The sequence below is a fragment of the Xiphophorus hellerii genome, chromosome 12, assembly GCF_003331165.1.
Source record: "Xiphophorus hellerii strain 12219 chromosome 12, Xiphophorus_hellerii-4.1, whole genome shotgun sequence".
Lineage (NCBI taxonomy): Eukaryota > Metazoa > Chordata > Actinopteri > Cyprinodontiformes > Poeciliidae > Xiphophorus > Xiphophorus hellerii.
In genome coordinates, this window is record NC_045683.1 from 3,966,591 (window position 1) to 3,993,419 (window position 26,829).

At 40.2% G+C, this 26,829-nt stretch overlaps 1 protein-coding gene and 1 long non-coding RNA gene across 3 annotated transcripts in view; one reads left to right on the top strand and one right to left on the bottom strand.

Annotated features, from left to right (window-relative positions):
• The window catches only part of antxr2a (ANTXR cell adhesion molecule 2a), an 86,296-nt gene that overhangs the window by 29,248 nt on the left and 30,219 nt on the right, over positions 1-26,829 (top strand). For both annotated transcript variants that reach the window (XM_032578747.1, XM_032578746.1), the window contains exons 11-16: positions 3,546-3,624; positions 3,970-4,065; positions 10,165-10,215; positions 11,577-11,666; positions 14,114-14,284; positions 14,484-14,564. In XM_032578747.1, the coding sequence (XP_032434638.1) occupies positions 3,546-3,624; positions 3,970-4,065; positions 10,165-10,215; positions 11,577-11,666; positions 14,114-14,284; positions 14,484-14,564 (568 nt within the window). The remainder of the gene's footprint in view (positions 1-3,545; positions 3,625-3,969; positions 4,066-10,164; positions 10,216-11,576; positions 11,667-14,113; positions 14,285-14,483; positions 14,565-26,829) is intronic.
• Positions 3,993-7,786, bottom strand: LOC116729890 (uncharacterized). Its single transcript, XR_004341216.1, has 3 exons — positions 5,844-7,786; positions 4,463-4,575; positions 3,993-4,103 (listed from the first exon to the last, which is right to left on the bottom strand). It is a non-coding gene; the product is annotated as an uncharacterized LOC116729890 (long non-coding RNA).

Below are 26,829 nucleotides of genomic sequence, written 5' to 3' on the forward strand. Positions count from 1 at the left end.
AAAGCTGTGCTCATCCTTGTTGCTTCACTTCTTGAATTCTGTGACCAGTCGGCTCCTTTAGTACAGACTTTATGCAAACGGATCTTTGTAGGGACTTCCAGTGTCTTTGTGCAGGACATCTGTCAACCATCAGGCTTCGCTTCAATATTTCTGCATTTCCAGTTGTCTTTCATTGGTCTGATGTAATTTTCTGATTTTCCTTCACTGACTGTTCATCATCCTCAGCAGTTAACATCTGAAATATGTCTTTCCTAAGTATTACTTTTTATTGCTTTTTCATTCGATTGACGGTAATGAATTATCTTTTTGAGGATGTTCTAGCTAGTGTGAGCTGCAGGTGCAAATGTGAGGAATTGCAAATTGAAATGTGTTTCACCAGATGGAAGTGCTGCATGTTTTTCTGATGTAAAATGTATGTGAAAAACATAATTGTAACTTATGTTCATCAGATTCAGTGCTATTACTAAGGTAAAAATGATTGCATGACTTGTGCCTGGGTTCTGGCTGCTGTGCAGGAAGTGAGCGCTTGGTGTGTGTGTGTGTGCGGGCGTGTACGCGTGTGTGTGTGTGTATGGGGGGAAGCAGAGGAGGTCCTGCTCTCTATGGTTGAGTTGTGGTGCGTTCAGGGTGTCCGGTGTTGTCAGGATGAAGGGGGGTGGGCTCATCAGTGTAACTCGCTTGGGAGCTTTCTTCCTTCACACTGCGGGGTCTGCACCTCCAGCTTGATTAACAACCTGCCCACCGTTATTCCGGACTGAGAGTGTCAGCTAATTTAGCCTCGTCCCCACGCCCTCCTCCCCCTCACCTCTCGCCTCACGTTCAGCACTTAGTTAACATGCAAAGACCCCGAATGCCTCGTCAAAGCAGCAGCGACTTTCTGTATGTTCATTCTAAAGACGCACTCAACCTGTTTTAAAATGATTTGTCTCATTTTAAAGTAAATGGGGTTTTGTCTTTTTGTGCTTTCCAGGTCTGGATAAAGGATGGAAATAAAAAAAAAATATTCCTGGATCTCTTCAATGTGAAATTCTAAAAACATTTTACAAAATAAATGAATTTATGAGTATTCAGTATATAAACTAGAAAAACCTTCTGAAATGGAGCTCTGACTGCCAGTTCTCACTCCCATTTTTTCTCTTCCTACATCCATTTTGTTCTTATTGACAAGTCATTTTACTTGACTATTATATGTCAGTTTATACTTATTTGTAATTAAGTATTTGTTATGAGTTATGGAAAATAACCATAATATTGTATACATGAAAATTCTTGACCAATATTGATGTCAGATATTAGTATTTGTGTTATTTACCATATTTTATAGATATTTTTCTACCCCTCCAGGGTACAGGTGTAGCTTTTGAGTCCTTTAAGCAGCTTTGTGTTGTCAGACAGGTGTTCCATTTTACTCGATGTCTTGAATCTGCATTTTCTTCAGGTAAAATGTATTTACTTTGAACGGGCAAGTTGGATTTAAATACACTTCATCACAAGAACAAAAATGTAACAAAAAGGCAAAAACTGAGGAAACCTCAAAGGCAGAAAAATCCTGCAATATTTGAATGTTAAAGTTTGGGTGCCATGCATTCAGACTTTGCAGGCCCAAATATATATTTAAGCAGCTGGATTTCCTTCCACAGCCCTAACAGCCTGCATGTAATATAGGATTTAGTGAGATGTTGAGGCACATGGAGAGCAGTGGAAACACTGAAATGATGGAAAATGTGAAGAGTGAGGAAAACACGAGTTAATCACAGTGAATATCATGATTTCCTGGGCCAAACATTAGGAAGGTCTTACATGGCTAGTAGCCCACATATATTATATTTTATGAACCCATGCTTTTCAAACATGTGCACAATCTAAAACTCACCCCATCAGGTGGGGTGTTTTAGTACTGCTGGATTTTCTGAATTTCTGAATTTACTGCAAGATGTTTTAGACCAACAGTGCATTAAATCATATCCACTAATATGTAGGAGTACATCATTTTTTACTATTTTTCTTCTTTTTTGGAGAGGGAGAGATGCAGAAAAGAAAGGTTTTACAGAGAATGGCAATTCCTAGTTTTGGCAGTTCTGGATCAATTCAGAGCTCAAAAATCTATTTTAATCTGCTTTACTTTTTGCAAAATTATATTTTGAATAATTCTTTGATATTTTTTCATTTAAGAAAAGCCAGGCAACAAAGTTACCACAAGACTGATTACTTAAGTTACAGAATTTTATGCACAAACCTATTTTTGTTTAAATTTGAATCTTATAGAAATGTTTTAAATGTTTACACTTTTGCCTTTTGTCAGATGCAATTGCTAGACTCTGAAATATTTGCATCTTTAGGATAAGGCACCAAACTGTCTTTTTTCACATCCTTCTAGATCCGGCCCTGTTGACTGCAATAACAATATCACAGTTGCATGCTTTTCTATTCATGCACAGCCTTCCTTTTTAAGGTTTATTGGTGTAAGAAGTAATGAAAACCTCAATGTTTGAGATGTAATAAAAAGGCAGAAATATGTGAATTCTTAATTGATATGTAGGTGAAAAGTGTAGGGAAGAATCAACAAGTTGGATAATTTGTCATAGTGCATCCTGTAGCAAAGTTCTTTGACCTGTATCTTAAATATTTAGTGTTGCAAACAAGGTAAGGTGCAAAGAAGTCACTTCAGAATATTTAGAATACTCTGCATAGTAATGGACACGCGGTCTGGTTGCTCATCTGTTCTGAACCACAGGAGAATTGGTGGCCCAAGGCACTGCCTCAGGCTGAATCCACAGCAAACACAGCACTCTGGTTATTATTCCACAGCAGCTCTTTTTTAATGCAGGCCTCCCCTGTACAGCGCCGCGCGCTCACAGCTGGCCCCTCACACACAGTTCCCACTCTGCAGGCTCCTGTCTCTCCTCTCTCCTGTTTTATGACTTAGGGTGGGGAGGCGGGGGGAGTTTTTCAAGCGTTTGACTCGCTCCACATCCCGAGTTCTCATTAAACCCGCCGTAATTGGATCGGGCGTAACAGACATATGGAAATTGCGGTGCCGTTCATCATTAGGGTTTTAATTGCGCCCATTTCGGCCTCTGCGTTTCTGCCTCTAAATAAGTCATAGGTGTTCGCAGGCCTTGTTACTGCAAGTCAAGTTGGTTCATCCAAACACGCTGACGCCTGGGATGATGAGAAGATCTCCTCCATTCCCGTCTCTTCATTTGGTTTTGCTGCTGTTCTTTTCTTTGTCCGGGTTTTCAAAATATGTGCTCTGTAAAATTTAACAGCATTTTTGTTGTGATAATATATGAACTGTAAACTGTGGCAAGATGTCTCATACTTTTTCCCAACACTGAACATTATTAAGATGTATGGCACATTTTGCATACTTTGTATGTCTGCCTTACATTGTTGGTGTTTTAAAGAAAAACAAATAATTAGAAAACAAAGATTTGTGTGTGAAAAGCGCAGGAAATATATCTCTCCAACGTAGATTAAATCAATTTATATTATTTATTTGAATTTGTTTGACAGATTAACTAATTTTTGTTTTTGTTTTGCAGAACTATGGATGTTCTTATCAGCCTAAACAATGGCAAATCATTCATCACTAGTCCCTTCACCATCACTGCATCTACATGTGTGAGTCTGAATTACTTGTCTCTTTTTAGTTTATTATAGTTCCTCTAACAAACAAATATTATATAAATATTGATTCTAGCTTCAATAAATGCTTGACGTTTAAATGGTATTGATTACAAAAAAATGCCATTTGCTGAAAAAAACAAACATATTCAGAACAGTAATTAAGCCAAAGCTGTACAAAATATAAATACATTCTGTATTTAAGATGCAATATATAAATATGTTTTACCCTAAACTCATCAAGGGATGTAGTTTTAGATTCACCTGGCACAAATTCACTAAAGGAATGCTGTGTTTAAGTCCTGCTTCTTGGTAAATAATCTCATGATTTTTGTCTTGCAGTCAAGCGGTTCTGTGGTTCTGATCGTGATTCTGGTGATGCTGGCGCTCGCGGCTCTGGCCTTCTTGTGGTGGTTCTGGCCTCTCTGCTGCACTGTGGTGAGTCTTCTCATCTCTTTGGTTAACCTCTGTGGCTCCTTTGTGGAAACAGAACGACAGCAACTTCTGCTGAAATAAACCAACTAAACATAGTTCATGTTTGTATTGCCTTAAAAGTAAATCGTTGCCAGTTACTCTAATATTTATAATGACAAAAGTGAGAACACTAGTGTATGCTCTTTTTCTTTTTTTTCTAATGTCTGCAAACTTCCTGTTTGTACAGTTGCACCCTATTGTAAGAATGCACATATTTACTTAAATCATGACTTTTATACAACAAATAAAGAAACCAAAATCATCCAGGCAGGGAGAGTAGGTTGACCTGTTTGGCTCTGAGCATCCTCAGTATGCTTATTTGTCATGTTCTGAAACAAAATATTGCTAAATATTTGCTCACCCTTTTGCCTCGTGCAGTACAGAGCATGATACTTCCTCCCAGCAGACCTCGGGTGGAAGTGAAGAAACCACATCCTGTAGATCGGTTAACGGCGGCTGCTTAGACATCAGGTTCTGACAGAAAAACAGGCAGAAAAATACACCAAGGCGTGGATTAGTGAAGAAAAGATCTGAGTGACAGTTGCTGAAAACTCTGTTTATACAACTCCAACACTGGGTCTTCCCAGGGACAGACGTGATTAATAATAATACCCGAGATTTTTTATGGTTTAATCCCATTAAATCTGTTCCTGCTCTAGTTTAAACTGTGCTTCCTGATCTTGTCAATCAGCTCGTTGAATTTCAGCTGCTACTTCTCATTTTCTGCCTTCTACTCTTCGTTCTTTTGTTATTATTGTTTAATGTAGCTCTGACAATTATCTTTAAACATTTTTCTATACAATAATTTTCTTACCAAAGTATCAATGTCTTACACACCAAAAGGGAAAGTACATTTACTTTATTTCTGATGTTCCACTCTACTGACGAACGTCATGTAAATATAATTGTTCAGTGTTTTGAGTCTGACTTTACAATTTTCTAAACATTTCATATCTGAGACGTTCCAGCAAGACCAGAAAAAAATATGAGATTTTATTTATATTCACTGATTTAACAAATATTTGGCCGACTCAGGATTAATTTTCTGAATGAAAGCCTGTAGGATGTAAATTTAGTGACTCTTATAAAATCCTGATGTGTGATTTGGTGTAGAAATGATCAACATCATTATTCTAATTAAATTGGCCAAGAGAAGAAATGTAAATGGAAAATTTCGGAAGGCCAAGAACACACCCCTGAGGTGACACTAAGCAACAAAAGAGATTAAACTGTCAAATTAAGAGATTTTGTTTAAAACACAAAACCCTACATATAGACATTAGGTGAGAATTAGAGGAATTGATCATTAGCTACTTCCAATTTTTTTCTTTAGAGTTAGGCATGCAGAAGTAAAGGGTAAATCAGTCTGGATATAACTGTGAATGTAACACTGTGTGTTAAAGAGAAATGTATGACTTTCTCTAAATAGAGCTTAAAAACGTTTTGCAATAAACCTACAGGATGCCAGATGTTTCAGCCCCACAGGCACATATTGCTGGTTTAGTCCTGAGTATTCATTAAAAACTACAGCTTTAAAAATCCCTCACCCTGCCTATACCCCCTTTATAAAACAATTCTCACCCACTTAACCAATTACAGAAATCCACAACAGATTATCGTTTGGGGCGATGAGAGAGGGGCTACAGATGGCGTGCCACCGCTTTCTCTCAGCCTTTTTTTCTACTGAGATCTGATGAAGGCAAATTTCCCCCCACCACACTCGCCTGCCCCCCATCACTCACCTCACTCACCCCTGAAATGATAGACGTCACCTGGCTTTGTGGACCTGAAGGGATCCCATCCAGGATGAGATGGAAGCATATTTTGGAAAACCAACAAAGGCATTAAAATGTAAACCCCCTGCAGCATGTCTGGCCGCGGACGTGTTTGTCTTGGTGGAGGGAGCTGCTGTTGCCTTCCATCGAGGGACCCGGCAGAAGAGGAGGGCCATGTGTGGCTTGTTAATATTTAAACCCCCAGTCTGCCAGGCTTCGGCAGTCGAGATGAGGCGATGAGGCCACGCGCGCACACACAAACTTCCCTCCCACAATCCCTCTCTTCCTCTGCCTCTACCCGCATGGCCCTCTGCCAGACGAGAGGTCAGACAAGCTGTGGAGCGGTAGTTTCTTTGTTTATCATTTGTTTGGAAATTAAGCCCTGCCTGGCGTTGCCTTTTGTTTAAATCAAAGGGTTGGAGATGGAGTTTTCAAAGGCAAGGGAATTTATCTGAATTACAAATGAATCAATGCAAAATTGGACACACTTTTGGAAACATTTTCAACTCATTTGGTGCCTAATATGTTGGTGACTTCTAATTACTTTGTTATTTTATTAGGGCTGTCAATGATAACTAGTTGCTCTGCAATAACACAACATCTTACCAAGAATTTCTGTTTTGTTTTGTACTGCAAATATCTTAGTAGGCTTGAAATAAGACAAAAAGAATTTACAAGTAACATTTCAGCAAGAAAAATGAAATTGTTAAAAGTGGAAAAAAATACAAATTTCACTGGCAGATGATTTCACTTACAACTACTACTTAAAATAAACTCTTATCTTGCTGAAAAGTTACTTGAAAGTTAGTTTTTTCTTATTTCAAGTAAGAAAAAACTTGTACTAACATATGTACTAACATATTTGAACTAAATCAAACATGCTTGGTAAGATTTTGTGTTTTTTGCACAAAAAGCGATTAGTCTAAATCGTTTAACGTGTTAACATTACTCATTACCTGTAAAAGCTTCTCTCCTGTGGAGGATTAATTGGGTCACGCATGTGTTGTTGTATGGTCTTATTCTGCAGTCAACAATGCAGAGTGGCAAACATGAGTCAAGAGATGAGTGACGAAAGTCAAATTAGTTTCAAATTTTGCTTTAACCGCTTAACTTTCACCCTCAAAACGCTCACATGTTAGTCAGTGGCTCCATGAACACACCGGTGTCCTCGTGACTGCCAAAGCTTTTTAAAAGTAGTTAACATTTTAAATTAACATTTGAAACTTAAGTGACTCATTTAAAACTGTCGTGAATATGAAAACCTGGAAAAATAAGTTTTATATAGGAAAGTTATGTGCATGATTTTGAAAACATTTCAACAATAAGCTGTTATTCCTGCCACCACTGCAGTGCAGAACTTGATTTCCTTAAGTTCAGAAAGCCATGCTAAAAGCCTAAATCGCTTTTAAACTTTCAAATATGCTACCTGCCACTGATCCGTCACAACAAACCTCCTGAAACAGCTTGACACGCCACCGTTTGAGCTCAGGTTCTGGGCGCGAGCAGATTTCCAATCCCAGTCGGACGTTCGTAGAGACAGCCATATGTGGACGGTGCCCCGAGTGCTTCTGATTGGTCTGATTCCCCGTGGCGCGCAGGCTGCGGTGGCGAGCCACTGGGGCCGGTGTCAGATGGCGAAGCATCCCGCGGTTTAGTTTTTAATTACGCCACTGCGCTGCAGAGAGCTCACATCTGTCCATCAGGTTGCTGGGAAAAAAGGAGCCTCCGAGCTCCGGCGTTTGTGTAATGCTTTATTTAGCCCACAACATGTGCGGGAAATCTGCTGCATAATTACTTAATAAAAAGAGATAATCCCGTCAACGTAAGGTGTGGCTGGAATGCTGTTAATCAGCGTATGGAGAGGTCATCCACAGACCTCTGCAGGATTTGTGTGCAGCCAGTTGTGTGTCAAAGAGAAATTAATTAACCCTAATTGATTGTTTTTCATTATTCTAATGACAACACTGCAGCGAGTCTGACGGTATCCCTGAGCTTAACCGGGAAGGAAACAGCTGTTTGGATCTATGATAGGCCATAATTACATTGCTCCTTTTTTCCCCTCCAAAACCACTTTAGCAAATGCAAAAGCAGCTCTGACTTTAGTATCTGTCTGTGATGACTAATGAGCCAGACGGTGCTCTCTCCTCACCTCAAGCCGAGATATTCTCTCAGTATTTATTGTGTTTGGTGCTAAAGTCCACAGGAAGGGAGGAACTAAAGGAGAATTTCATCCCAGGAGTGTCTGGGTGGAAAACTGGACCATATACAACCTTCACTTACTAGTCTACCGGCAAATAAGCCTTTAGCAAATACTTCATTTTAATGACAGCAATCCAAACAGGCTACCCCAAGCTTTGTTTGCTCTAAAAAGGCCATGTTTTATAACTTCTAATTAGAGCTGTGCATGTGTAAAGTTGAAGCTCCTTATTTTCTTTTTTTTCTGTTGCTATGATCTTCCTCCATGTCTGCTTTCAGAGGCTGAATGCTGTTCTGGTTCTGGTTGCATGGGAAGAGTCACAGGGACTCGAGAATTACATTCCATCAATAAGATCTGATAGCAACATATTAGCTCAGCATGTTGTGTATTTAAACACTGTAGAAACATCTTGTGGTTAACCAGCAGCTTGATTGCTGCTTGTTTGTTTGGTTAAAACATGATTCAAGTGTAAAATAAACCGTTCATTTCTGCAGCTTTTCTCTTTGTTTTATACATGCGGCAGCCATATTGGATCCTGAGGTCGAAACCTCCAACTTTCCAAATTAGCTGAAATGTAGATTATTTGAAGCATCCCACACTTTTCAGATTATTCTTCACAAAAGCATTGAAGATCATGAATTAGTTTTCCTTCCACTTCATAACTATGCACTGCTTTGTGTTTTTTGACAATAAGTTAATGTTTATTGGTGTCTGGAAAATGAGTCGTTTCAAAAACTTCCTGATTGTTGAGTCACATTCAAAGGGCACGGCTTTATTACCCGGAGCTCCAGCTGGTTTGACTGTTGTTTGCACTGTCTAATAGCTGCTGGAAAAAACAAGTGTTTTATTTCTGACCTAGTATACAGGAACCACTTGCTTGAAACTGCTTGGTTGTGCAGGAGGCTCTACTTCTGCTTTTGGAAGATGTACGGTTATAGAATTGTGCATCAGTTTGCAGCCATTTTTATGTGTGAGTGTAAATTTGAGTTGGGGGGGCGCGGCCAGCAGCAGCTCATTTAAATTTAAAGTGACAGGCGCCCTAAAACATCTCATTCTGAAATGACCTCAAAATAGACAGAACTGACCAGACTAAGATCTCATTGTCTGAGAATTATTTTATGCTAAAAAATTGTGATGCACATGTTTTGTATTGCCCATTAAACTATCCTGATTTGTTTTAAAGAAGCATCATAGGTCCACCTTTAAAGATGCTTATCAAAGTTTTACATTATTACACCATTTCAGTGTGTGGGTTTTCTTCTGTCTGTCAGATCGTGAACTTTAACTCTTGAAATGTTAAAACACCAAATAATAAGCGTCTGTGTGTCTTTTCACAGCTGTGTTACCGCTGACTGAGCGCTGTCTCAGGTGGACACCTGAGTGACGCCTGACAAATGTCACCGTCAGGCTCCTCTTTGCTTGCCGATGCACATCAGAAAAACCCAGTCCAGGCATCTTGTCCCTGAGTGGTATCACATTGTGGACAACCTGCTTCTCAGGTGTCTTTCCACGTTGTCACGGAGACTGCCTCCGGGCTGGTCACTCCGCTGTCAGTAAGCAATGTCATTGAGATCTGTGTGAATGTGTTGCTTTTTTTTTTTTTCTTGTTTTATTTTTTTTCGCCGCCACTCATCTTCCCAACAGACGGGACTTGGAGCGCAGCCCAAGCCGCCTCCTCTGTATCTGATTGGAGCTAATTAACTCCTTAGGATTTTATGATTGGGGGGATCGCTTCGGAGCGCTGAACCCCATCCAATTAATTAGGAGCTAAACGGGCTACTGTGATCGCCCCAAAGACTCCCTTGTCAACAAGTTGGTTTTCAGCATTTCTCTATTTTGCACGGGGGGCCACTGATGTTGGTTTACAAGCAGGATCCTTGTAATCAGTAGTCAGCGGGGCGATGGGGCGGCAACTGCCGCTCGTGAGGCTGGCAGCAGCGGCGTCGCCGTCATGAGACGAGCTGAGGGACGTCTCTGTTAGGCTGTGTCACCTGTCACGAATCCGCCCCGTCAGCCTCGTCTGGGTCCTGATAAGGTTTGAGAGCGTGTCCTCCTGCCGACCAGCTTTGTTTTCTTTTTTTGTTTATTCAGGTCATCAAAGACCCACCGCCGCCGCCTCCACCTTCTCGTCCGCCTCCACCTGTGAGTATGTCGCAAGGGGTCAACACAAACGTCCGCAATACAAATTAGACCCCATATTTCTGCACATATTAATTCATTTTAAATTGGCCATATTTATTTTAAAGATTCAGATAAATTTTTGCATCATTATTATTATCATCAATAGTAATAGTATGTTTATAAGGATCACCAGAATGAAAAGAATATTGATTAAAAAACCATTTTGTCTTGTGTTGCAGTAAGATATTCTTCAGCTAGTATTAAAAAATATAACAGATTTAAAAAAAATTATAATACAGCTTAACAGCAATAGTTATAGTAATAAAAATTGTAAAAACAATGCTAAATAAATCAAGATTAGCTGAAAAATTTAATATAATAATTATATGAATATGAACAAATATATATATAAATAAATAAAAATCAAATGAACAGAATATGTTGAACTATTTTGATACAAGCATTATAAATTATCAAAATATAATGAATGAACAAAATTAAAAATGTATATTCTATTAACTATTTTAGTTAGGAAACGGCTATTATAAAATGTTTCCTTATTTGCATTAACCATTGAAATAACTGGAGCTGTGACGATTGATTGTAAGAATCAAAATAATCCTCCAAATGTGAGAGTCTCAGTGAAGTCTCCATAAAAACCATTAGATTCTCTCTCACACCAGCTGGTTGCTCAGGAGTTACAGCAGGAAGAAGCCTTTTCTGTCCCACCATCACAAATGTAAACATAAAATCTTAAAGTACTGAGACTTTACCTGCAGACATCTGCTTGGTCATGATATAATGCTGGTTTTCAGCATTTCTCTATTTTGCAGAGAAATGCTGCAAAATAGCATTTCTGCAAATAGCATTTTGCATCTTTTTATTCAGATGCAAATAAAAAGTGGATAAATGCTTTAAAACGAGGGATGGAAATATTGATGGTTATAGTTTGTATGGTGGAGGACCTGTGATGCTGTGGACTTGACTCCAGCACAAATCCTGGGAAGTAAATGACATCAAAAACTCATGACATTTGAAATAAAAATCTGGTTGCTTCTAAAAGAAAAACTGAAAAACGATCCCTGTGGGGTCTTTCTGCAGGTTAATATAAAAAATATATCAGTTGATTTCTTTAAACTTTTCAAAGTGAAAATATGCTACTGCCATAGAAGATTAAGTTACTTTGAAGCTTACAGTCCCTGAAACGTGCTGACCAAATGCACAGTGGAGGCAAACATAACATAGAGCATTTCTTCCTTCCTGACGAAAATTAAACAATAATATAATTAATCTTCAGCTTCCTTCTTACTGTCGTCCAGTTGCAGCTGTTTTATTAATGTTGTCATTTATAGAATCGTGTGACTTTCCGGCTCTTTTTCCAGGAACCCGAGTCGCTGCCAAAGAAGAAGTGGCCGACGGTGGACGCCTCATACTACGGAGGAAGAGGAGCGGGAGGCATCAAACGCATGGAGGTCAGACCCTGAAACTGGGTTTTGTTTTGCTTTAAAATAGAGCAGCTAAGGAAATCAAATCAAACAAAGATCCTCTGCATGCGGCGGTGACACACATCTGACGGGTGTAGTCCTGCTGACGTTGATGTTGGAAGTTGGTGTAGTTGCGGGCAGCGGACCCGGCTGCTGTCCTCGTCACTCTGCTGATGCGTCCGACATGACAGGTCCCGCTATCTCGTCCTGATTGGATCAAGTCGCTGCTCAGTTGGAAGATTGAGTGCTCCTGTCAGCTCGACTCGACCACCTCGCCGAGTTCCTACTCACACTTCTTCCGTCCTGGACTCCTGTTAATATCCAAATCCTTCAGGAATAATCAAAGCTTATATGTCAAATGTGCATCTTATGCATACATTTTGTAAAATCTAAACTCAAGATAAGGCAACATTAATCTTTTGAGAGATGTTAGTCCCATATTTCAACCATTTAAGTTTATTTGTGTAGCACATTTCAGCAACACGGTCTTTCAAAGTTCCTTACATCTTGAACGTAGCATAATCATCATATAGTCAACAGTTGTAGAAACCAATAACAGACATTACATTTTGTCATGTGCCATCTTTAAAATCAACAATTCACATTAAATGTGTTTGTCGGTGTTTCTTTCATTGTGAATTCAAAGCAACTCTAAACAGCTGGGTTTTAATTCAGATTTAAAAGAAGTCAGTGTTTCAGCTGTTTTTTAGTTTTCTGGAAGTTTGTTCCAGATTTGTGGTGCATAGAAGCTGAATGCTGCTTCTCTATGTTTGGTTCTGGTTCTGGGGATACAGAGCAGAACCAGAAGACCTGAGAGGTCTGGAGGGTTGATACAACAGCAGCAGATATTTAAACTGTTCAATGATTTATAAACTGGAAACAGTATTTTAAAGCTATTCTCTCAGTGGAAAAACTTTGCACTGAAGTGATGTGCTCTGTCTTCCTGGTTTTAGTCAGAAAGTTAGCAGCAGAGTTCTGGATCTGGTTAACTTTTTTTTAATCAGACCTGTAAAGACACTGTTGCAGTAATCAATGTGACTAAAGATAAACGCATGGATGAGTTTCTCTAGATCTTGCTGGTCCTTTAAGCCTGAAAATGTTCATTAGGTGATAGAAGGCCGACTTTGTAACTTTCTCTATGTGACTTTGAAGGCTCAGGTCAGAGTCCATCACTACACACACACTACATGGTCAAAAATATACAGTTTGATGTCAGAATCCTCTTCTATACCAGATATGATGGCCATCTTGAATTTCACGTTTCCCACGTAGGTTTTTGAAAAAAGAATGTCTAAGGAGTATTTACGCCACATTTGGCATCTATCGTTATATCCATCACTTCTATCGCCATTTGAAGGATCCCTTTGACATGTTAGGTGTCAGGATGATTGCACCATTCCAGTTTCTGACACGTGAGCGTTTCTTTTATTCACTGCAGCGCTCCGTTTTTTTCCTGGGCCTGGGATGTATCCCTGACATGATTCTCAGAAGCTGTTCTATATTGTCATGGCTTAACCTACAGCTTAGAAAATGTGTCACTAATTAATCACCTCTCCCCATTCATGTGGCGATGGATTTTTTTTTTGTCTTCTCCTTGCAACAGATGTGATGATTTCAATTAAAAAGCAGGACAGCTTGACTAACACACATACTCATGTTCACACACTCATATGCAAACACACACACCTGACAACACATAGTGTCAACTGAATTGAGTTCTTGCTGCTAGATTGGTACTTAAGAGAGAAAGTTGCCACGAGGTGCTGCTAATCAGGTGCATTGATTGGCTGATCACCTTCAAGGATGATTTTTTTTTTTACCAAAACTGATGCTGATCTGGACTAAGTGGGTATGAGTTAGCACAATATCGATCAATCAGGGAAGAGTTTGTAGGGCATTCTCAGATCAGGGGTGCTCAAGTCCAGTCCTCAAGATCTACCATGCTGCAAATTTCAGATGTTTCTCTGCTCCAACACACCTGAATCAAATGAATGGCTCGTTACCAGGCCTGTTCAGAGCTGATCCTGGTCTGTTGGAGTAAGGATGCGTCTAAAAGTTGCAGGACGGTAGCTCTCCAGGACTGGACTTGAGCACTCCTGCTCCAGAAAATTACAAAATCATCCTTCTACAAAGTGAAGTTTATTCACAAGTCCAAACAAATTCACTTCTGCAAAATTCAAGTTTCAGCCCCTCCAGACTTCAGTTAGTCTGTTATATCTTAGAGTTCATGACAGGATTATTAAAAAAGAGTAAAAAGCAATGACTTTATTTGGGTTATTATTTGGTTAAAGGAGGAACAATCAAGACAATACATCAAGTCCTAATGGTAAAAGGGCAGTATTATGTTTTTGGGGGTTTTTTTTTTACCTGGGCCTACCTCCTCTCACATGTAGCTGTTCTAGCACTCTTTCATCTTCTGTTTTTATCCTGCTTAGGTGAAATGGGGAGAAAAGGGATCAACTGAGGAGGGGGCCCGACTGGAGAAGGCCAAAAATGCTAAAGTGTCCGTACCAGAGGACGTGGAAGAGCCGATGATCAAACGTCCAAGACCTAAACCGGCGTCCAGCAACAGGCAGGCTGAAAGCAAATGGTACACTCCTATCAAGGTGCGTTCCCCACAGATATCACATGTTATGGTTCCTCATGGCGCTCACTGAAAACATGAAGGAAAAACTAAACTCAAAAACAGGAGAAAGCAAAAAAATGTGTAGTTATTCAAACATTTTTAAACAGATAAGAAAAATATTTCGTCAAATTTCTGTCAGTTCTGCTATTTTCCTTGATGTCATATCTGTGTGCCGTCAGGGTCGCCTGGATGCGTTGTGGGCTTTGTTGCGGCGGCAGTATGACCGGGTCTCCCTCATGCGTCCCACCTCAGCAGACCAGGTAGGACAGAGGAGAAAACACTCCACGACTTTTCAAAAATATTTCTGTTGGAAATCTGCAGACCCGCTGCAACAACAGATAGAAAATTTTAGCTGTGCATTAAGTATTGTGGTGGCAAACAGACAAAACAGCAAAGTAACAGCAGTAGAGATGATGTCATTCAGAGAGATATTTTGCATCAATATGGAATATTATATTTTTGGAGAAAAATTACAACCATAAGCATCTATTAGCAGTTTGGTCTTTTTTATTTTGTTTTATTTATTAGTGGTTTAAATGCATGAATCTGCCTTAGTTGTCTGTTTAAGCCCATTTACAGTTAAAGACATGTCAGTTTATTGTTCCTTTCTGTGGCTGTGAGTGGATGCAATCTCTCAGTAGAGGAAACTTCTGTTTCTTGTTGTGCATTGTGTTGTTTATACTTCACCACGGTGACGTGACCTGCAGCTGCAGCTGCAAAGCTTCACAGAAGGAAGGAGGACAGAGGCGACCTAATATGGTCAAACCGTTCGCTTCGCTCGACCTCAGTCAGAGGAGAGGAAACTATCTGAAACGCAGACGGTTACCAGAACGCCACCGAGTCAGAGCTAACCAGATGTTTTCATATGTATTATACTCTAACACGGCTCATAATCCAACAAACCACACCATCTGCTGTGGATGTAAATCTGCACACATAATCCCAAAATGAAATGCTATGGACAGAAAATCAAATGCTGCGGCTTCGAATCGGAAATACAAAACACTGCCAGTTTCACGTTTTTGAGTTTCTGCAGCATTCTTTTCGTTCTGCAATCTAAAGCAGGAACACTTCTCAGACACAAACAGAAACAAATACACATCTGCACGTCTGTGGTGGGTGGTTCTGCTCGGGTCAGAGGTCAGAGAACAGGATCCATATGGGTGTGGTTCAGACAAAGATGTAACTCTCTGCAGTGGGATCTGGTCGAGGGCTGAAGAAAAGGGAAAACTTGAGGAAATCTAGCAGCTGTCAGCCTGCCAGTCGTTACTCAGGGCGTCACGTTGCTATTTCATAAATCACATCGAAAACCAGCAAAACTTCTGCTTTTACATGAGAAATAAAACTGAGACTCAGGGGGTTTCAGTGTGGTGATTGTTAAAGTTTATGACAGAACAATTGAAAAACCCAGCAGCAATGTTAGAAAAGTACTTTTCCTCTCAAAAAACAAAGTAGCATAATACCTTAGGTTTGCAAAGATGCACAGAGATCAATCACAAAAATACGATTAAGGCATTTCATTTGGACATTCATGTACTTTTTTATCTATATATTAGCTTTAAAAGAGACTTTTTATGCACAAGATTCTGCACTGTGGATTCAAATAATGAGGTAAGCGGGTCAGTGTAGAAGGCAGAGAAATCATTTATCTGTGGTTCTCTGCTGTTGAAACATCTAAAAGATAGCAAGAGCTGACGTTTTCTGCTTTCCAGAGCTGTTTTTAATGGTGATAAAAAATGTTGTAGCCTCGTCGTTTTAGTTGTAATGCATCCATATGAAGTGACCACCAGGTCAGGAAGTCCAAAGATTGTCAAAGAGGTTGTTTCACATCACGTTTGGCTAAGAGGAGAAAAGCTGCCAGTCGAGTCCCATTTTTATTCTGATCACTGAGCCAAACTCCACTTTCAGTTCTGTGATCAAGACTGTAAACTAGAGGCTCTGGAGACGGTCAGGCAGATCGGGTCGCAGGACGCTTTGTGTTTGAAGTGACACCGAGGCTGAGCAACAGCGGGCTGTTTTCATCCATCCACACAGTTTTTATTTACTTTGTTTATTCGTGAGTTCTCCCCAACGGCAGGGTTCAGTGAGTTAACATGTGAAAATGAGGAAAATACAACCTCCTTGTAATGGTTGAAGTTTTGATTTTTTTAGATGACGTAAACAGACAACATAAATGCAGAACATTTCATTCGCTAAAACAAACTGTTTGTCAAAATAAAAGTAAAATACAGTTTTATCTGCTTCGATTTGCTCCCTTCTCATCCTCTCTGTCCTCCTTCTTGCCATTAAGGCCACTATTTGGAGAAATATTGAATTCTTTGCTCTGGAGTTTGAACAGTAGTCGTATTGTTGCCGGTCTCCGCCCTCCTGGATCTCTTACGGCCGGTTGGTACTGGTCAGAGTAAACACAGCTGAGGAAGAAGTCCGCTCCGTCCTGCTGCGTGTTCAGTGCGGATGGCAGAGAGCGCAGCAGTGCCATAGAGAGAGGGAAAGAGGCAGGATGCTGTGTTTGATGGCAGACAGGAAACCTCCAGGGTCATGAATTTTTCAGCAGCGTCCATCCGCCAGGTTACAAGGATTCGTACAGGTGTAAGTAAGCAGGTTGTCGCAGACATCTGTTCAGCACCGGGACCCGGTTCCCCCCACTCCTCACCCAGCCTCCCTCCGTTTGTTGCTGCTGCCGCCCGGAGTCAGACCACTGGACTGTCAGCAGATGCAGAGGAGAGACAGAAAAAGAGTTGTTTTGGGTTTTTTTTTTTATTTAAATATTTTTTTTCCATGGTCTCACATTTAGAGCCCGAGGGCTTCCGACACCAAAGGTAGAGCGGGGGTGGACACAGCTGCAGAGCCGAACTTGCCCCAGGCACAAATAAAGAGATCTAATGCGGTTTGACTGTGTTGTGGGTGAGAGCAGGGAGCCGGGGAGGCACTTCAGAGCCAGCTTAGCGCAGCAACATCTGCCGCCGAGTTTTTCCCGGGATCGGCTGGGGACAGCAGGTAGAGGAAGGTGGCGGGGAGCGGGAAGGAGGCCGGCCTCGTTTTCCCCATTCTCTCTCAGGGCGTTTTCACGCCTGATGGTCTCGAAGACTCGCTTCAACTGGGAACCAAAGTTGCAACATTTATTACATTTTCATCTGCTGCGGTCTGATGTCACGCAGCACTGCATCAAATGAACCAAAACCTTTGAGAAAACTGTTCACCCAACTGGATCGAAGCGGTGCAGGGCCGGCCCAAGGCAACGCAAGTTAAGCCCCTACATCATATGTGGGGCGACTGTGGCTCTGTGGGTAGAGTAGTCGTCTTGTGATCGGAAGTTTGTAGGTTCGATTTCATCTTCCTCCTGTCGCATGTCGATGTGCCCCTGGGCAAGGCACTCAACCCCAAGTTGCCTACTGATCTGTGTATCACTGTATAAATGTGTTTGGGTGCCCATGTAACTCTGGTGTAAAGCGCTTTGAGTGGTCAAAATGACTGGAAAAAGCGCTATATAAGTTCAGTCCATTTGCTATTATAAAATAACATTGAATGATGCAAACTGAATGCACTTGGAAAACTAATTTTTATTATTTTTATAGATAATAATTGATAGATTATTAGATAAATAATAGGTTAATCTCTTCCTGCCGGAAATATAAGATATCAAACTTGCTAACTTGTTTTCTGTAAATGTAATGTTTATCAGATGATATTATTTTCAAAATAATTAAAATAATGTGGCACACTTAAAAACCACTCTTCAACTTCCTTCTTCAAGAAATGCAAACAAAAATGGATTAACGTCAGATGGTGCATCAGGATTTCGCTTTTGTTTTTGGTAAAAGACTATGAGCCATTTCTCCCGCGAGCGCTAGACTCTAGTTTGTTTTGGTAGTATTTACCCAGAATGCTCTGTGCTGTAGTCCGCTTCCTGCTTCTGGAGCGATCTCTGATCTGCTTGGCGTTCACATATGCATTTGAGTTCACTTCAACCGAACCGAGACCGAAGTTTGTAGGCAGACCAGAACTCACTTCCTTGGTTTCATTGCACATTCCTACATCCCCAAATTGACCAGACTTTCCAGACAAACGGACCAGAGTTGTATTAAACCGGACCAAACGGGTCTGGTGTGAACGCTGCCTCAGGCTCCGTTTGAAGAGGCGTCGCTTTGAATGCATGCAGCGTTTTCTCCTTGCCTCCCACCTTCACATGCTAGGTTTTGTTTCCTGAAAGCAGCTGTCCGCAAAATGTCAAAACAAGGTGTGCGAGGAACGATATCACAACACGCATTAAGTCCTCCTCGTCCTCCTACGGACCGCCAGCCGAGCCAGCAGCCCAGAACAGGCGCTAAGAGTTGTTCCTGCGTATTTCCACTTGGACTCGTTCCTCTCACTCTCATCTGTTCCTCACCAGGGGGACGTGTGGGCTGAGTGTGTGTGTCTGTGTGTGTGTGGAGGTTAATAGTATTACATGATGGACTCCTAAGCTACTGCTGAAATACAGTCAGCCTTTTAGTGACTGAAATATGTTTTTATAATGTAATAATTCACTAAATTTCCTTAACAAAGCGGGCTGAGGACAGAGAAGGAAGCTGCTTGTGGCTCATGATGTAACTTCATCGTTTCTGTTGGATCTTCTGCTAAATAAATTGAAGAAAGCTTTTGTAGAGGAATGGAAATAACTGGAATTGAAGAAAGTGGAAGAATAATCTGGAATACGCTTCATGAAGAAATATTAAAATTGTTTGCAGCTGAACAGCGTTTCTGCAGAGTCTGGGAAAGGATTTTTCAGACTGGATTCCTTCCTTCCTTCTGTCTATCCGTCCATCATTTACTCATCTTTCCAGTTCCTTCTTTTCATCAGACTGTCCTGCCATCCTTCCTTCTGTCCTTTTGTCCTTCTTTTTGTCCTTCCTTCTTTTGATCATCCATCCTTCCCTTCCATACTTCCTTCCTTTCTTCTTTCCTTGTGATGTCCCTTCCTTTGTTCCTTCTTTCCTTCCTGCCTTACATCTGTCCATCCATCTGTCCTTTTCTTCTTTTTTCCTACCTTTCTTCTTTTTTCTTTCTTCATTGTCTATCTTTCCTTTTTTAACTTAATTGCTATCTCCTTTCCTAGCTTGCTTTCTACCTTCCTTCTTTTTCCTTTTTTTCTTCCCCTTTTCTTTCCTTTCTCTCTTCATATTGTCCAGCATCCGTGTGTTTAAAAAAGACTAGAAGAAATGCCTCTGATGTGAGATTTCTCAGTAGAACTGACATGAACTTGCAAAGAAAAACACTTTTGAAGATTTAAAACTTTTGCACAGAGCTGCATCTTGCTGACACCACTAAGTTATCAGTAATTACCACTTTCCTTCTGAGGCATGAGTGTAATTACTGTAAACAAACAGAGACGCGGCAGAGAGGATTGGCAGCCTCTCTCTGGCCTCTTCGCTGCATTTTTACATTGTGGAGCAAACGGGTCACATTTTGTGGGAAATGTTCTGATGGTGCAAACGGAGCTCAAGTTTCTCTCAGAGTTTCTCTCAATAGCAGATGGTGGACGGAGTGATGGTGGGAAAAAAATATTTCCAATATGTTTGTCATCTACAGATATCTGCCTCAGAGGAAAGCTTTGAGCATCATTTTCATCAAGATGACGGAAGTTGGTTCTTTAAGAAACTGGTTTTATTCCTTCGTCTCGTCAGATCCATTTCCAGCCTTTAAGACGCCGTTTTCCAAATATTAAATCTAACGTTTGTTTTAACGCCTCACGGTGCTGCAAAAAGTGGAGTAGTTTGAAACCCATTTTCACTTTGTGTGTGTTTTTTAAATTTATTGTGCTGTCTTGTTGCACAAGGTTGTGAAAGCAGATCTTTGGCAGTGCAGCCAGCAGTTCGGTTCAATCATTAAATCAAAACTTTTACCAAGACAGATTCCCATGATGCTTAGCAATAATTATGTGAGTAACATACCTGACTGTTAGTTTCATGATTTAGCTGAACTGAAAACTACCATATGACCAATAGGAAGTTTAGTTTAATCACAAAGGGTAAATGATGTTTAATTTAATTATTTATGGACCCACTGTTCTAACATTAAAACTATAGGGCTGAAACGATTAATCATGATTAATCGAATATTGAAATAATTGCCAACTAATTTAGTAATTGATTAATCATTAACTGGAATATACAGACTTGCTTTTTTAGGCGGACCAGAGTTAACTTTTTTGGTCCAGAGTTTGATTGCACACACTTACCTTCTCAAGCGAACCAGACTTTCTAGACCAGGGGTGTCAAACTCCAGTCCTCAAGGGTCAGTGTCCTGCAACTTTTATCTGTGCCTCTGCTGCACCACACCTGAATAGAAAAATTAGGTCATTAGCAAGGCTCTGGAGAACTGATCTACACAAGGAGGAGGTAATTAAGCCGTTTCATTCCAGTGCTTTGTACCTGTGGCACATCTAAAAACTGCAGGACAGCGGCCCGTGAGGACTGGAGTTTCACACCTTTGGTTTAGACAAACCAACTAGAGTTAGTTTAAAGCAGACTAAACATGGCTGGTGTGAATGAATCCTCAGATTAGAAAACAGAATAAGATCATTCAACTCTGCTTGAAGGAGAACGAGACCCAGAATTTGTTACCTCCTCTGACCTGGGAACACTCTCTGTTTTGTCCCTTTAAAATACCTAAATGAGGTGTGAGGTGTCCAACTAAAGGATTTTTTTCTCTGCTGATATGGAAACTAAATAAAATAAGTCCAGCTTTTATTTATAACTGCTAACTTTGAGCTTAATTTTTTTAAATCCACTTTAAAAGGAAGACATTTTGTGCATCTTTGTTTGGGATCAGATTTAACCAAACTGGTGACAAATCTGGCAGAAACATCACTGATTTAAAGGAAATGATTGGATCCGAAACAAACAACGGCATGACTAACAACAGTTGCAGCAGCAGTAGATAAACCTAATACACTACACCACTGACTCAGATTTAAATGTTGGACTCCAGAGCGAAGGATCAGCAGTAAACTGGCGGAAACCCTGGCTGCACTGGTGGATCAGTGTGTACTGGGCAAGCTGGTCACATGGAAGGCTTCCAAAAGAGGAAAAACTGGGCAGACTTGTTCAAGTTTGAGAAATCCACAGCGACTCTCTCAGATAACATGAGCGCTAAAAAAATAAAAATCTGCAGCAGCTGAAAAGATGGTGCAAAGCGGCGAAAATGGATGATCTCACACATGTTGCAGAAAAGTTCACTCGACAGACTGCTGGTTTGGTCTCCAAGGTAAAGGATGTTTTTAGCAGCTTCTTTCTTTGCATATTTTGTCGCTTGATCTCGGTACGTAAAGCAGAGCAAACATTTGCAGCACGAAAAAACAAACCGGCAAACAGATGCACACATACTCATCTTTTCACACGTTTGTTTGCTTTTGTCTCGTTGCATTACAATGCCGCACCGAATATGGTGAGAACATCTTTCTTGAAACTAATAAAAGCCGTCAAAGTGTATTGTTTTGTGCCTCTTTGGAGCCAAAACGTGACACATCCTCGCAGGTTTTTCAGCCGCTTTGCTCTTTCCACAGCTGTTGGAGGGAATATTTTGGTACCTACACGTCTGAGGAGATAAAATGTTAATGTGCTACTAATATATGCTAAAACAATGGGTTGACAGTAACATTAATGCAGAACAAAAACGTGTCCACATCACTTAGGATATTTACCAGACAAACACCTCCACCAAGCAAATGTAGCTCCACGTTTCACAAATGCAATATAAAGCTTTAATTAAAAGTAAACAGCCTGACAAATGATGTTAAGTTGAAACAAAACTCCGGATCAGAGAGCATGAGATTTTCTAATTAACAGGAGTAATTGGAATTAAAGCAGAGCATTGCAAACAATGAAGTGCAAAGAAGAGAAGGACGACTGCTCCTGCAAACGGCAGTCGCTACTAATTCTCCACGTTAAATCCCCTTTAACGTCTGATTACGGCTCAGATTCGAAAGAAATTATAGTATTTATTCAAAGTCTGTAAAGTGAAAAAAGATTTGACTGAAACTTGCAAGTTTTGACTCTTTTCATATAAAAATGTAAAACTTATTTATTCCATTTTCACAGGAGTAAAACTCATTTTCCAGCCAGAAATTACAGCAAATCCAGAAATAAACAAAACTTTCTATTGATTTGAATTTATAATTATTCACACCTCTGGCAGATTTACGAGTTTAATCATCTTTAAATCTTTCGTCCGACTGAAACTAATATTAATGTCCCAACTGCAGAATGCAACTGAGCATTTATGAGAAAAAAATCATTTTTGTTGCTGGAATTGCCTACAATGGCTTTTCCATTGATTATGGAGAAGTGTATGAAAAATGTTTACATGGTACATTTGTTCAAACGTACAATTATACACATTGCACAGTATCTTTTTTTTAGATGTCCATTTCATTTGCCAAAAATGTAATTATGATGAACATTTATAGATATAAGTGCACACCTGCCTTGAATGGCATGTTCTCTTGTCTTTACCATTTTGAAGCCTGTTTAACAGAATTGAGGCTAAGTACCGCGTTGACTTTTGAAATAAAAATGTTATGCTATTAAATGAAAAGTCTGTATGTATTGTAAATAATTTAAAGTCATAAAATTAAAATATAAAAAAATCCCCATATGTTCATTATATGGCAAATGTCAGAGTGTGATAAGTGAAAGCAATAATTTTCCACTGAAATGTAATTTTAAGATTTTTTTTGTAGAGATTTATGCATAATAAGTAAAAAAAAATCATATTGTAATAATTGCAGCAAAATGTTTTTAAATGATCTTTATTCCATCGTTAAACTAGAACATATCTTACGAATAGAGAAATATTCTCCACAGATCTTTTTTCCTCTTATTTTCACTATAAAACTTGTTGCATTCAGATATGTGACTTTTCTGCATGGTTTCGTTTGTTTTTTTCTCTTTTTAAAATAAAGACTCCTCTGTTGAAGCTGTTTGCGGGCTGCAGGGCGGACCGTGCATCAGCAGCCGTTGTGGTGGTGGCGTTGTTGTCGGGCTGCAGGGGGGAAGCAGCGATGCCTGGGCCTCATTAGTCCTATCAGTGGACGGCCTTGTTAGCCCTAACAAGTAGCCAGCTGACAGCTCCATTCAGACCCAGCAGCCCCCACAAACAAGAGGAGTGACAGCTTTAACCGCACCGGAGAGCGCCGGCGATTTACGAGCCGCGTCCGTGCTCTCTTAACCAGATTAGTTCTTTTTACATTAACCGAGGAAAAGTAGGGCAGATGTCCGTGGGACTGGTTGTAAATTTGATAATGTCCCCTCCCCCCCCGTCCGTCTCCTCCGCCTGTCCACGTTCGAGACGTCGCTGGTGAAAACAAGACGAGTTGACCCTCGCTGTGCTTCTCAGACCAATAAAATGGAAGCTAATTGTTGTTGGTGGCGGCTGGTTGGAGGAGGAATGTGAAAACAGGCCTAATGTGGCGAGAAAACATGAGGAAGTGACTTGATAGAGGGGTTGTTTTTATAAAAATCTGAATTACAGCCCTCATATTTGCCAGTTATGCTTAGATAAAGTATTTTTTTACGTATTCGGCATAAAAATATGGGCAGATTGTGTTATTATTTTTCCCGAGATTGTTTCCGTCAAAGAGGAAACAAGCTGTTTGAGTTTTGTTAATATCCAGGCAGATTTAATGTCATTTTCCGCCACGTTAAGATGCAACCTCTGACCTCCCGGATTAACTCCTGTTTTTGAAAACGTCTTCATGCACTGCAAAAACACAAAATATAACCATGTATTTATGTCTGATTTCTAGTGCAGAATTAACTTACAAGATACTTTTCAGCAATATGTAAGAGCTTGATTTTAGTAGATTATTCAGTAATACTGATGGAAAAAATACTAATTCCATTGGCAGATTATTTTATTTATAATAAGACATTTTTCCCATGTTATAAGTGAAATAATCTGCCTTTTAATGCCTGCCTTTTTAATCTATGTTGAAAATTTGCTTAAAACAAGCACATATTTCTTGCCAAAAAGTTACTTGTAAGTTTTGTTTCAATTCAAATGTACTAAATTATTTGCACTAGGAACTAGACCAAAAATACTTATTAGTGTTATTGCAGTGAACATAGGAAAAACGCCTTGTTATGAGTGAAATAGTCTGCTACTTATAACTAGTACTTTTTTAAATCAATGTTAAGGAGTTACTTGCTAAGAACAAGCTCCTATGTCTTGCTGAAAAGCTACTTGTAAGTTAGTTTTGTCTATTTCAAATGTGCTAACGTATTTGCATAAAGAATAGTAAGATTTTGTGTTTTTGCAGTGTGAGTTAAGCTCTGAAGCATTCTCCAACACAGTCAGGTTTTGTGTTTTTGTTTATCTGCGGCCGGGCGGCGGCCCAGCGGTCTGTGGGTGGGTGCGTTCCCTCTTCCCCTCCATTAGCTGATGGGTGTTGCTGTGTCTGGGTGGCCGGCGCTGGTACCTGCACCCTCCCTCCTCGTCCCTTTTGCCTGATCGGATCCGAACTGATGTCCTGCCGGTGCCTTTTTTCCCAGCAGCCCTCAGACCGGTCGGAGCGGTTGACGGTGTCGCCGCGTGCCGGCCCTTTTCTTCATCACCTATTAAAATCAAACCCACCCTCCTCCTCCTCACCCACGGACCCTCCGTCGCTGGGCGAGGACCGCTGGGATCTTGGCTTTAATTAAATTACATTATTGTTAACGTCAGCTTTGCCGAGGCCAACTCTGCCGCGTGCACTTTGCCCTCCCCCTCCTCTTCCTCCTCTTCGTCTCACCTCCTGACAGACATATAGAGGCGGGGGGGTATTTAGGGGGTAATGTATTCTAATCCTCCCCTCTTCTGCTCCCATCCATTTGAATTTTTAAAAAAGATGAAAGCAGGGAGTCATGTTATGCAGGGAATATGTTCACAGTGAATATTCAATTAGCCTGATCGTACTTTGTATACATAAACGTAGCGTTGTGACAGCGGCGGCTAATGCGTACTGAAAGGCCCCCCGCGTGAAGCCGATCCCCTCTAAAATGTTTGCCTCTGATAACACATGATGAATAAACATGCAAACGTTTTCCATACATGTCCAGTCTTCTCCTCATCTACACAAACTCTGCAGCAGTTTCTTAGCTGGAGGATTTTATCTCTGTGGTAATAAAGCAATCTAAAGGGCTTGTGTAACATCTCACCCTGTTTCCTCTGTTGTGAGCCGAGCGCTGAAGCGTCACTAAAGCGCCTCTTTTCATTGTGCAGAGGCTGGAGTTTTTGTCTTCATGGCCTGAAGAAAAACCTCCTCCTCTCTTGGCTAGCCGCCGCGGCCTGTTGCTCCAATAAACCCCTCTGTCTGTGGCAATACATGCTGGCTCAGAGTCTTTTGATACAAAGCAAGCATGTGGTGACAGTGGAGAGGAAGCACCACTTTTTAACAGTACTGCAAAAACACAAAATCTTAAAGTATTTTTGGCCTAGTTTCTAATGCAAGTATCTTAGAATATTTGAAATAACATAAAACTAACTTATAAGTAACTTTTCAGCAAGAAAGAAGAGTTAAAAGTCAATAATTATTTAATATTGATGAAGACATACTAGTTCGACTGGCAGATAATTTCCCTTATAACAAAACATTTTTCTCATGTTAAAGGTGAAATAATCTGCCAATTAAACTAGTACTTTTTCATAAATATTAAGGAATTGACTCAAAACTAGTTTCTATATCTTGCTGAAAAGGTTTGTCTTATTTCAAGTTTACTGAGATATTTGCACTAGAAACTAGACCTTGTTTTATAAACTTTCAAGATTTGCAGCAGATGAAAATGATGTTTTATAGGATTATTCCTTTGTTTGGTTTAGTAAAACATTGTTGGATTTTTAAACTTTGCACCACAAATAGCCGGTCTGACCGGATCTTTGATTCCATTTGTTAAAAACAGATTCATATCAGACAATAATCACTTATAGATTTTTCTCACATATAATCAGCTGTAAACATTAACAGCAGTTGCCACTTTAAGCAAAAAGAGTAAACCACTTCTCATCTCTACATATAGTTCCTTTGTTCTTGTACAGTAATAAAGCCCTCAGTACTAATTATTTCCCTTCAGATATAAACGTTTGACGTTCAGTGACCATTTAAGGTAATTAGCAGCCTCCCTGTCACCGGCTGTGAAAGGGTCGCTCCTCATCCAATTACTGGCTCCACCTCGTTAACTCCTTCAATGCCAAGCTTCAGCCATTTTTTCTCTCCCGTGTGATCTTAATTATGCTAATGAGTTTAAGCATTAGCTCTTTAATGGTAAACTGTGGGCCCAAGCTCTCTTTAAAGCCTTTTTAATTTGTATTTGACTTCCTAATTAATTTCGCTGCCTGCGTTGTGACCTGGAGCCCGTCGGGCCTCAAACCCGCCATGATTAGCTGCAGATCCGTTTCCACCGGATGTTAAATATTTGATTAAAAGCCGAGCTTTGAGGGTGTTTCCTTTAAAACGCTGACGTGTCTGTCTCAGGCTTTAAATTCATTTTGTTAGTGACTCCTGACTGTATG